Genomic DNA, 12,692 nt, shown 5'->3' on the forward strand with positions numbered 1-12,692 from the left:
TTCGAGATAACGGAATAGGAAGAAGGGTGTCTTGCCCTCACACTCCTCAACAAAATGGGATTGCTGAACGAAAACATAGACATATCATTGAAAGTGTCATGAGTATGCTTCATGACAGCAATCTTCCCACCAACCTATGGACAGAAGCTTTTCATTCTGCCGTGCATGTGATAAATAGATTGCCAATGGTCATTCTGGAAAACAAGTCTCCTTATCACTGTCTCTTTGGAACTCATCCTAGTTATCATGATCTGCGTGTTTTTGGATGTGTTTGCTATGTGCATGTTGATCGGTCCCTGAGAAACAAGTTTCAAGACAAGGCCCAAAAGTGTAGGTTTGTGGGATACGCAGATGACTACAAAGGATATAAGTGCTATGATCCCACCAACAAACGCATCAGAATCTCAAGAAATGTTGTCTTCGATGAGCAAAATTTCGATGACAAAGCTGATGCAACCAATATACCAACTGAAGTTTACTATCCTTGGTTGAGTTCAGAACTTTTTGCTAGTGCCAGCGAAGCATGTTCACCAGATTGCGTGCAACAAGAAGAAGAGATGTCTGAAAACACTGAGACGTCGGGGTCACAGAATTTAGAAAAAATACCTGGTAGATATAAAGGCATTGTTTATTCCAAACACAGACCGATGACATCAAGCCATTCAGATCATGCTTCAGTCAACAATCTGACTCCTCACACTCCTGAGATCAGAAAATCAAGCCGCATACGACACCCCATTGACAGGTGGGTCAGCTATAACAACTTCTCCTTGGATCTTCAGCTGTTTTTAACTGCTCTCAATAAAGAAGATGAACCCACTATGTACTACCAGGCAGCCACCTCTATCAAGTGGGTAGAAGCTATGAATGATGAAATGCAAGCTTTGCATGAATGTGGAACTTGGGAAGTTGTTCCCAGACCACCTGACAAAAATGTTGTTGGATGCAAATGGGTCTACAAGATAAAGTACAAGCCAGATGGAACTATTTAGCGATACAAGGCAAGGCTCGTAGCAAAAGGATTCACTCAAGAAGCAGGGCAAGACTATGATGAGACTTTTAGTCCGGTTGTAAGAATGGGAACAATTCGGATTATTATCTCTCTGGCTGTTGAACATGGGTGGAAGTTGAGCCAGCTTGATGTAAAGAATGTCGTCTTGCATGGGGACTTGAAGGAGGAAGTGTATATGGAGCAACCCCCTGGATATCAAGAATAAAATTGTAAAACCCATGTGTGCAGGTTAAAGAGAGCTATCTATGGTTTGAAACAAGCATCTCGCTCTTGGTTTGATAGCTTCTCACTAGAGATTCAGAAACATGGTTTTTCGCGTTCCATGCTGGACCACTCATTGTTCTTTTTTAGAAGTCAGACTGTGACCACTCTGTTATTAATTTATGTTGATGATATTGTTATCACAGGAAACTCTGTGGTTCACATCCAAGAAGTGAAAAACTTACTAGGTCAGAGGTTCAAAATGAAAGATCTTGGAACTCTACGCTATTTTCTTGGTGTAGAAGTTGATAATCAAACTCATGGCTTGACACTCACACAGCACAAGTACACCGTAGATGTTCTTCGCAAGGCAGGTATGAAAGACTGCAAACCTCTGGGAACTCCGAGTGTGCTGCATCAAAAACTTAGTGCTCATTATGGAGATTTGTGTGATGATCCCACCAGGTATCGAAGCATAATAGGAATGTTACAGTATCTGACCTTCACTAGACCAAATATTGTTTATTCAGTTAATCAAGTATCTCAATTTATGCATGCGCCACGTACTGGACATATGGAAGCTGTCAAGAGGATCCTTAGATATCTGAAAGGGACTATTGGGGATGGATTGACATACTCACCACAGTCATATGGAGAATATGAGCATGAACTCACTGTATATTGTGATGCAAACTGGGCTGGGGATCCTGATGAACGAAGATCCACATCAGGATATTGTGTCTTCATTGGAAGAAATTTAGTCTCTTGGAGCAGTAGAAAACAAAAAGCTATCGCTAGATCAAGTACTGAGGCTGAATACAGATCTATGGCTGCTGCCACTGCCGAAGTCACATGGATCAGACATCTACTGACTGAAGTAGGAGAAAAGATCTCCCAGACTACCTTGCTATGTGACAACCAAAGTGCTATTAACATGTCATTCAATCCAGTACATCACAGTCGTGCTAAACACATTGAGATTGACCAACACTTTGTGAGACAGAAAGTTGAAGAAAAAAAGATTGAGCCTGAGTTCGTCCATACTGAACAACAAGTTGCGGACCTATTTACGAAAGGATTAACAAAGGATCGTTTTTGGACGCTCAAAGGCAAGTTGTGCATGGTTCACAACCATGCTCAACTTGAGGGGGGTGAAAAAGTGTATATTGTTTCGGGTTCGGGTCTGGATCCTATACCAGACCCGAGTTCATTGTAATGTCTTAAATGTATTTCTTTTCTTTTGGGTTGGGTTCGGATATTATATTAGACCCGACCCATGTACACTTAAGTGTTTTATACCATGCATTAGGTCACGATTTCTGTGTGACAGAAATCGTGACAGCCGGTAGAGGCCCCTTTGAGTTTTCTCTTCTCGTCTCTCTCTCTCTCTCCCTCTCTTTCTCTGTTTTCTCTCTTAATGCAGGTGCAGATCAAATTCTATCAGTTGTTAGTAGTTGTGTCGCCGCGGTTACAAAAAGAAGAGGAGGATGAGGGAGTTTTTCAAGAGGAGATAGAGCTAGAGGGTTTATTAGGAGTTTTTTCCTTCCTAAGAAGGCACCTAAGGCACAACCCAACATTCGTAATGCTATGACTCCTCAACATTTAATCGAGCAGGCAGATGTCGCAGTTGGGAGATGATTATATGATGCCTACATTCCTTTCAATGCAACAAATTCCTTTCATTTTCAAGTCATGGCAAATGTCAAAACCAGTATCGGGCCTGAATATAAGATGTCTTTATATCATGCTTTGAGAGAAAAAAATTTAGATACTAATGTTAAAGAAGTGAAGGCATATTGTGATGAGATGAGACAGTCATGGAGAGAAAATAGTGTAGCATTATGGCAGGTGGGTAGACAGACAGAAAGTCTGGGACCTTAATAAATTTGTTTGTCTATTGCCCTAAAAGCACTATGTTTTTGAAGTCAATTGATCTGTCTGATACACTAAAGACAGGGAATGTATTGCTTAGAGTTTTTATTAAGTTGTGAAAGGTTCAACCTCAAAATATTGTGCAATTTATTATTGATAATGCACAAATTATATAGAGCAGCAGGTAAAGAATTGACAAAAAAATTGGGTCATTCTTTTGGACCTCATATGTTGTCCATTGCATAGACCTCATGCTTGAGGACATCAATAATATTTATGAGATAAAACAAACAGTTGAATATTGCCAAAAAATTATTAAATTTATTTACAATCATGCATAGTTTTTTAGCCTAATAAGAAAGTACATTGGTGGTGTTGAGTTGATTTGTAGTGAAATTACTAGATCTGCTATGAATTTTTTGACAGTGCAAAGTCTAGTAAAGAATAGAGTTGCACTAAAAAATTTATTTTCATCAGATGAGTGAAATGCATATCCCCGTGCACAAAAAAAAAGTTTAGAGAAATTGTATATATTTTATTTAGAAGTAAATTCTGGGATTCATGCATGAAGTTGTTGAGAATAACTATACCTTTGGTGAAAGTGCTTCAATTGGTTGACAGTGAAGACAGATCAACTATGAGTTATCTCTATGAGGCCATGGGTAAGGCAAAAGAGGCCATTAGAGATAATTTGAAGGCTATGTCACATGGGTGCGGGTGCGGGGATTCGGCACTTCCAAAAAACCCGGGTGCGGGGGTGTGACAGGGGAAAAAATGTAAATATATATATATAGTGTATATGTATGAATGTATGGTAGTTGTTAAGGTCCATGACATTTATGCATGTTAGCACGTTCACCACAATTTTATGCCCCTAACAAATTTAAACATTGATATGGTGATTAGGTGTATTAATTGTCACAATTATGGACATTTTAGTAATTTTTATTAGGAAAACATATTAATAATTGTGCATTTTGAATGCACAGCTAATAAGTGTGTAACTTATTTTTACACAAAATTGCAAAAATAGCTACTGGTGTCCATTAATGCATGGAACCGCCAAGTCATTTTTAAACTTCAAGGGTGTATTTTATGGTCATGTGTTAACACCTGCAGATGGCTATGGAAGTCAACACACTTATTAACTTCCTAGACTGATCCCTCTTCATGAGAAGCCTTTTGTTTTATGTTTGCAGAGGCATTGATTTTTTTTAGATGTATATCTGAATGTGTGCCCAACTTGCTTTTTACCATTTTTTTATCTTATATGGTTGTCCCCAAAGATGAAAGTGATGAGTTGTGGAGCCTGATTCATTGTTTTGGCCCTTGCAGGAAGGGGGTCTGGGTCTCCCCCCGACGCGGGTCCCGCAACCCATTTCATAAGGCAATTTTTTTTTTAAAAAAAATCCAAAAAAAAAGACAAAAATGACCCTAGGTGCGGTCAATGCACCCAGGGTCAGGTTGGCCGCACCCGCGTCGAGTCGCGTCGACGCGGGTGCGGCACCCTGCTAGCCGAATCATGTGACATAGTTTTAAGGGGAAGAAAAAAATTTACATGCCTATATGGAACATCATTGATCATAGGTGGACTGAACAACTTCATCAACTTCTTCATATTGCAGTATATTATTTAAAACCTGTATTTAGTTACTCCCCTAGGTTTAAAATGGGCAGGGAAGTCAACAAAGGACTTTTTGATTGCATCAAAAGGTTGAACCTTGATTATAGCATTCAAGGTCAAATTCATAAAGAAATGAAAACTTATAATAATGCATTGTATGATATTGGGAGAGCTGCAGTAGTGTGAAATCGTGTCACTATGCGTCCAGGTAATTTATTTTGTCTATTTCAATTTTAATTTCATATTGTTATTTAGTTATGATGTTTTGTATGATTGTTTTTTTTATTGTTTTATTGATTTCTCATTTTCTTCAGACGTGGTGGGCAAGGTTTGGAAGTGATGTTCCAAATTTGAGAACTCTTGTCATTCGCATTTTTAGACAAACATGTAATGCAAGTGGATGCTAGAAAAACTGGAGTGTCTTTGAGCAAATCCATATAAAAAGAAGAAATAGATTGGAGCACAAAAGGCTTGGTGACCTCGTCTACGTTCACTACAAGTTATGACTGAGGCAGAGGTATATAAAATTATAAAGTTTATTTGTCATTTTCATGTGTTTATTTAAAAAAAAAATCTATATCATTCAAAACTCAACTAATTTTAATTTGTTCATGTCATCTTTTTAGGCAAATAAAAATTTATCATCAAAGGAGTACAAAGAACAATTTGATCCCATCAGTTTAGAACATTTCGATGAATTGGATGCATACGTTGAAAAAGAAGCATAGACTCTTTTGAATAAAGAGGACATTTAGTGGATTAACATGGAAGGAGCATAGGAGGTAGATGACGAAAAACTCACATATTTTGTAGACGATGTGGATGTCAATGAAGGAGGAGAAAAAGAAGAAGATAGGATGTCAAAGGAGGAGGAGAAGAAGAAGAAGACAATGATAATGAAGAAGATGATTATGATTATTGAGGTTTTATATAATATGTTTTAAAAAAACTTGGTTATTTAACACTTAATTGTTCATAAACTTGGTTATTTTGCTTTTTTTATATAACATGAAAGTATGAGTTTTGTGTCATGTTCTTAATCGCAAAATATTTAATATTTTGCATTGTTCTTGTGTGAGATATGCATTCAACATTATTTATGATTCTATATTAGTTGATGTTTGATGATGTCTTATGTGACTCACAAAGACATAAATGCTTTGTTTATGATTTTATGGTTGTATTTTGTGAAATTCATCATTGTTTCATGTGATATGATTTTTTTTTATTGTTTTTTTTATTTTTTAGATTTTTTTTTTAAAAATTATTAAAAATTTACAATATTTTACGATACGATACGATACAGTGTTACTTTGGGCCTGACCGATACGGGTAACGATACAATACTTACAACCTTGGTTATAACAATTAATCAATTATATCATTTTTAAACTTACACTATGATTTACCCTTAGCGGGCAACTCCATTATTGCTATACAGCTACACAGTCAAAGTCCACATTTTCATTTGAGATGTTGAAATTGACAGCCAACTTTCCACCATGCCATCCTAGATAACAAGTCGCAGTCATTACATTCAGTTCTATATACATTTAATTTGATGGAACAAATGAGCCATTATAGCCCGTCTTCCATGGAATATTGTGAAAATGAAGACAATCTTTTACCCTCACCTTGCATGGTACAGCAATGAGTACGGTGATGAGTTTTGTTTACTACCAAGTATTCATGCTTACATTATGTTGAATGAATATCACCCAGATTTTACATAGACATGACTCTAGCTTTCACATTGAGGCAAGACTCTAGAAGGTTTTTGAAATGCCATGAAACTGTCATCCCTTAATGGTTGAACATTAAGCAACAACTTGACATGGAAGATGAAAATACATTTACCCTGACCTGAAACAGTAAAGAAATAGTTGATATGATCATAGATGAGCATATAATTAGGCTTCAGCTGCCATAAAGTTGAAACTTGCCCTCAAGAATGGAGAAAAATATCAAACAGATAAAAGAACACAATCCATGCTATGCTCTCAAGTTTTTTATTTTCCTTGAATTGGGGTTTTTACGAGAACTATCATCTATATCTAATTATAACAACTTCAACCCTTAAAGTCCTAGCTCCAATACTTGCACACACTAATGCTATTACTAGCCCACAATTCCAACATAACTTTGTGTAATCACAAGGAACCAATGAGAACTAACAGGAAGAATTCATGAATTTGGGATGCATTACCCACAGTCTACAGTTGACTGACATTTGGCAAATTGGACCTCAAACTAATAGCAAATCCCAAATAAAATTTGTGAAATTCAACAATTTTACTTCCAATTTGATATTCAGTTTTCCCTGTTCAACCAACAAGAAACTTTCCTTAATTCTATAATGCATACTCCTCAACAGGCTATGAGTAACAAAAATTTTGATATTCAAAATTTGCAGTGTTCTTACTGAAAGGTACTCATGTATGACTTACCTGTGATGCTGCTTCAACACCAAAAGGAGAACGAAGTTTTCCATAATGCAGACAAGATACCTTTAGCAAGGACAACAGCAATCGCAATGAATCACCCTTTCTGTAGTCAACACTGCTAGATTCACAAGTGGCAATTCTCTCATCAATCCATTTATGAACATCCTTGTTAGCAACATTTCCACCAACAAGAGGACCGGGGAAAGACTGCTGGCATAAAGTATAAAAGTAATCATGTCCACTGCTTCCATAGCTTCCTACACCAGATTTATCTACCACAACATCCATCATGTTATGAACTGAAAGCAAACCTCCCGCAGGATCCTTCACATAAAATATACATAAACCGAAAATGTTAGCATCTTTAAGACTACAATAAAGAAATAAATGAATAAGCAAACACATAATGATATACCTTCAAAATAAGTTCCATAATTTCAAATGGAGTCCTGTGAGGTCACACATTGAGATTCAAAAAAATGTCAATCAAGATAACGAAGTTACCTGGTTGACAAGTGTTGAGTTTCTGTTGAAAGGATTATTCACTTTCATGACCACAAGTTTTCCACCAAATCCAAATGTTACTAATGCATGCAGAGGGCGACCAGATGATGTTCTCCCCTGAGAAGAATCATAGGAGACAGATGAGTAGGACAAATCCCCTGCTTGGAGATTATCTTTTGGTTGTTGATTCCCATAGTAAGCATGGCCATAATAGGACTGATGGTCCTGTGCAATATTTAACTGATCAAAGCCATAAGTGTTCTTGGGAAAGGAAAGACTTTGACGCCTAGCTCCTCTTTCATAACTGTGGTTTGCTTGTCCATAACAGGAAACGGCTTCTGGGGTCTTAAAACCAATCTGCTGACCTGCATAATATTTCATACCACCTGTTGATTCATACATATTTCCTTGAGAATAGAAATGACTATTAGTTTGATGGTAAGAAGAAACTTTTTCAGAAGCACTGTCAACAGAACCCCAATCAGAATACAACACTTCTTGTTGCAGAGAACTTGATGCCTGGTCCTTATGGGTATAGCTGCTCATGGACTGTGCCCAGTCACACCCTTGTTCTTGATTGGGGTATTCTTCCATTGAGCCCAGTTCACTGGATATAGTCATTGAACTTTTATCAGCCAACTCATTACCACAAGAAGCACCATCACCATGAGTTTGCTGGCCATACACATGCTCACAGTTACTAGCAACCGTCTTCGCAGACTGATCAAATTGTACATCCAGCTGATGCCACTGTTGAGTGATAGTGTCATAGTACCAGCCTGGGTACTGCTCATAGAAACACATATGTGAAGGGTACCCAACATTGCCCTGAGAAGTTCCATCCCAGGTGGAAATGCTCTCGGTTGTGCACTTATCTGCTATGGTTTCCACGACAGACTCTGTCTTTTGCTGCAAATAAGAAATTTCTGACCTATGATCCAGCAATACATTGCTCGCAGAAGCATTTGGAAGGCCACTTTCTTGAGAACTCCCCAAGTTATCTGGCATAGTAGCATGAGAACTAGAAGCACCTCCATCATAACCATCTATTTGATGCCACTGCCCTGTAATGTAATCATACCTCCAACCAGGATACAGATTTTCCCAATATTCACCACTGTATTCAAGCTGCTGATCTGCTGTCTGAGCTCCACTAGCACCATAAACTAGACCTTCTGCTTTGTAGGTTGAGTCCCAATTCTTTGAGTCATTCTCAACTACCTCTTTCTGAGAATCAGGTTTATAAGAATTATCAGACACAACAGATGAATACGAATACAGTGCAGCATTGGTTGTTTCATCTTGATGACCCTTTTCATGAACAAAATCAGCTTGTGGTTCCGACGATATTGATGAGAACTTAATGCCTTGCTCCACTCCAACCTGTCCAGCTGTATCATTAACCAGTCCAGTAAATAAATCAGAGTAAGAACCAAACCCGCCAAGATCATTCTCAGCGTTATCCGTATAGAAACTGCTCCACTGAACCTCCTTCACGCTTGTCCGAGGTGGTCGACTTCCTTTACCAAATGAAAAATCCGACTCTGAATCATTAGAGTTGACTCCATCTGCGGTGAAATCTGTAGATTCTACAGACAGCTTGGATTCTACGGATACTCTAGAAATACTCGCTTCTGCAACCTGACCATCTTTCTCTCGTTCAAATCCAATTGAGTTCTCAATCTCCAAAGAGCCCATTTTTCCAATAGCAGCCCCATCTGTTGCAACCACTGAAAGATTTTCAGATTCACTCAAAGAAAGGTTAGCCAAGAAAGAGGACACTGGAGGGACATCATCGATCCCGCTCAAATCACCACCTTCCTGCAACCCTGCTGTAGAAGAACCATCGATCCCAAATTCATCATCGACAAGCTTGTCGAAAAAATCTTCATCCGTCTGATCCTCCATTTTAATCGCCATCGAGGGATAAAAAACTAAGAACAAACACTACAGCCTTGGACTGAAACACCCAATCTCTCCGGCCGCAACAATTCCGGCGCTCTTCGCCCTGAATTCCCCCAAACCAACCAAAATTCACATCAACCCAAACCTCGAAAACCCCAGATCCCCCAAAACAATAATCAAACGATGCAAACAGAACCCACCAACAAAGCGCTCCCCCACCCCTCCCGCAATTCAGAGCGTCAAAAACGCCGAAAGCCTCTAATCTCCAAAACCCACATCACAAATCAACCAACAATGCCGACCCAGATCTCACAACCACTTCCTCGCCCCCAAACCTCACCACCCACATGGATCTACAGCACCAACCAATAGCAAAAAAAAAACAGAATCAACCACTCAATTCATCCCTAAACAGATCAAACACGCCCCGGGAATCGCACCAAACGCACAATAACCGAAAAACCCAACACCCATCAACAGAATCAACAGAATGGACAATTTGGTGATCGAATGAGAAACAAGGTACGCAATCGCATATCTGAGTCGTTCACAAAACAAATAGACCAAAAGATCTAAATAAATATTAAAAAAAAAAACAGAGAAAAGTAGATGGTGTATACCTCCATTACCAATGGATTCTAGAGTGAGAAAAACCGAGAGGAAACCCTTAGAGAGGGAGAAACTACAGGGAGATTTGGTTTGTTTCCCTTCCCAGAGAGAGAGAGAGAGAGGACAACGTAGAATTGGCGCATTAAAATATTTGCACTTTCTTGTTCAGTGGAATGCATGCGTCGGTTTTGATAGAGAAGGCCGCTCTTGCGATGCAATATTTGTGAATCGGCTAAGCTGTCCCCAGTTAGTTTTCTCATTGGACATGTGGGCCCCAGTTTGGAGTTGGTTGGTCGTGATGGTTTAGTCAAGCCTTAGTTTGTGGAGGATGGGTGTGTTATCCGTAGACATGCAGTGGGCTGGGTTTGGGTCGAGTCATGGTCACTGGCATTGGCCCAGCCAGGTTGATTTGGCCAATGTTATTAGAATCAAATCGAATCGAACCAGCCACAGATCAATTCACTTCAGGGTCGAACAAGGGCCTTCTCAAAAAACGGCTGACTCGACCCTGAATCAGCAGAATCGAAGTTGAATCGGACTTTTTATTTTTTATTTTTTTGTAACTTTTATTTTTATAATTTTTAATTAAAAAATAAATTGATCGGTTCAGCAAGATCCAATTCGAACTTGAACGACCGGTTCTCTGAATCCTTTTTAAAATCGATTTAGTATAAAAAACGATTCCGACGACAATGGGGTTGGTAAATATATGAGTCGGGGACATCTTGAATCAACGTGAACAATATCGATATTGGGGTTGAATCGAGGGTTTAAGAAAATCAGCCAATTTTTATTTGAATTAATTGTATTGGCTTGAATAGAAGCAATACAACCCGAATTGGTTGATTTTGTATTTTTCTAGAATTTTTTTTGTGCTTTATTTTTTTATTTAAAAAAATAAAAAATTTAGATGGTTCAAACCAAACAGATTTGATTCGGGTTGGTTTTTTTATTTTTTTGAAAACCGATTTGATTTTGAAAACACAAGTTTGGGATTCATGTTTTCTTTGAAATTCAATCGCTAACTTGATGGGGAAGGAGGGGGCAGAGAAAACATGTGTTTCTAATCATCAAAATTCATATAATGAGCACTCCTCGCTTGTTTTTTTTATGGAATAGAACTATTCTCGATCGATCTTTCAAAATTGGGCATGTGCAGCGTGAAGCTCTACTGAATGGAAAATGTATCGAGTGTAGGAACGTGCGGTATGTGTTCGCTTGATTAGTGACGTGCGGTGGTAGCACGACATGCGATAGGCATCGATATCGTCATTAGTGCATCGCTATGTGGCGACCCAGACGTAGAGCATTGCTCGGTTAAGCAGTGTCAACGGATCAGAGGATGTTGTCTTTAGAGATTTGGTTAAGGACCTCTCAGCTTGTAAGATGGAGTCTCACGTGTAGTGGTTGGATGCACAAGAGTGTGTGTGGGTTAGGGTTAATTCCTTCAGGAATCACCTTAGGCGATTCCAATCGAGTATAGTGATTCGAGGCTAAGCAAGTGAATGCCTAGGCGTCGGCGAATGAGTCTGGGTGGTGTTCTTCGCTATAGTGTTCAATCATCAACTGATCTTTGAACTGGGGGCCGCAAGGTCTTGTTCCTTCAGTAGCAAGGTTTTGCTATGTCGTGCGCATGGAACTGCAATACGCTTCATGTCACGCAAGGCTAAGGCAAAGTTTGTGCCTCTTTCAGAAGTGATGGCTGGTATGGGAAGACTATGCACTAAGCGTCATGGACAAAATGAAATATGCATTTGGAAATGCATTTGATCAGCTTCCGCTAGGCAACTGCGCACAAGATGGTGCGCAGGGCTAATGAAAATGATTCAGCACATGAAAAGGTGTTGGTGTGCGGCATTTGGCCATTAGGTTGGCCAGCTTGGGCAGCTTGGCGCGTCGCGAGTTTGCGATGCATTCTATGCCCGTGATAGAGCGATAGAAAGGCTTGCGGTGGTAAGGAAAGATTGTCGTGTTGCACTGGCTTATTAGAAATAGTAAGTCCGTGATAAATTGATATCAAAGGATAAAGATTCACAGAGACCTTGTTCTTCATTGTGTGCGACACTATAAAGAACAATGATGGTTTATCTTGGTTACACAAATTTTCGCAACTGAAGTGTGGTTGACCAAGCACATAAGCAAGATGTTGACAGGATGATATGGGATATCTTATTGATGACAGGCAGAAGTGTAAGGTTGTTGTTCAGTTGGCTAAGAAAACACAAATAAATCAAAGATTCCTATTAGTTGTATGTTAGGTTCACAGGTGAAGCGTGACGTTTGCCTTATGCATGTAAAGAATGCACGTTGGATTCAGCTGGATGGATTTGCACCTTTGAGTATGGAAGACTCAATTAAACTTCTAAATATTCTTCCAAGATTGTAGGTTAATGGAGTGCCCACATTGAGCAGAATGCTCATTGTTTTGGTTCCTTGAGTTGGCAGATCCTTAATGGATTGTGTGTGCAGAAAAAGTTGTTGTTCGTGGCTCGTTGATTCTTGTGGAAACGTTTTGCTGACT

General features: G+C 39.0%; 1 protein-coding gene across 4 annotated transcripts in view; it reads right to left on the bottom strand.

Moving 5' to 3' along the window:
* The window catches only part of LOC149813854 (protein transport protein SEC16A homolog), a 51,093-nt gene extending 40,703 nt beyond the window's left edge, over positions 1–10,390 (bottom strand). For 2 of the 4 annotated variants that reach the window (XM_089992065.1, XM_089992062.1), the window contains exons 1-3: positions 10,183–10,390; positions 7,658–9,915; positions 7,157–7,477 (exon numbers count right to left, since the gene is read on the bottom strand). In XM_089992065.1, the coding sequence (XP_089848191.1) occupies positions 7,157–7,477; positions 7,658–9,577 (2,241 nt within the window). In that variant the 5' untranslated portion in view covers positions 9,578–9,915; positions 10,183–10,390. Of the gene's footprint in view, positions 1–7,156; positions 7,478–7,657; positions 10,101–10,182 lie in introns of all 4 variants that reach the window. The other 2 variants (XM_089992063.1, XM_089992064.1) reach the window with 2 other exon arrangements.
* Positions 10,391–12,692: the final 2,302 nt, after the last annotated feature.

Source organism: Nuphar pumila, chromosome 16 (assembly GCF_984573655.1).
Source record: "Nuphar pumila chromosome 16, dmNupPumi1.hap1.1, whole genome shotgun sequence".
NCBI lineage: Eukaryota > Viridiplantae > Streptophyta > Magnoliopsida > Nymphaeales > Nymphaeaceae > Nuphar > Nuphar pumila.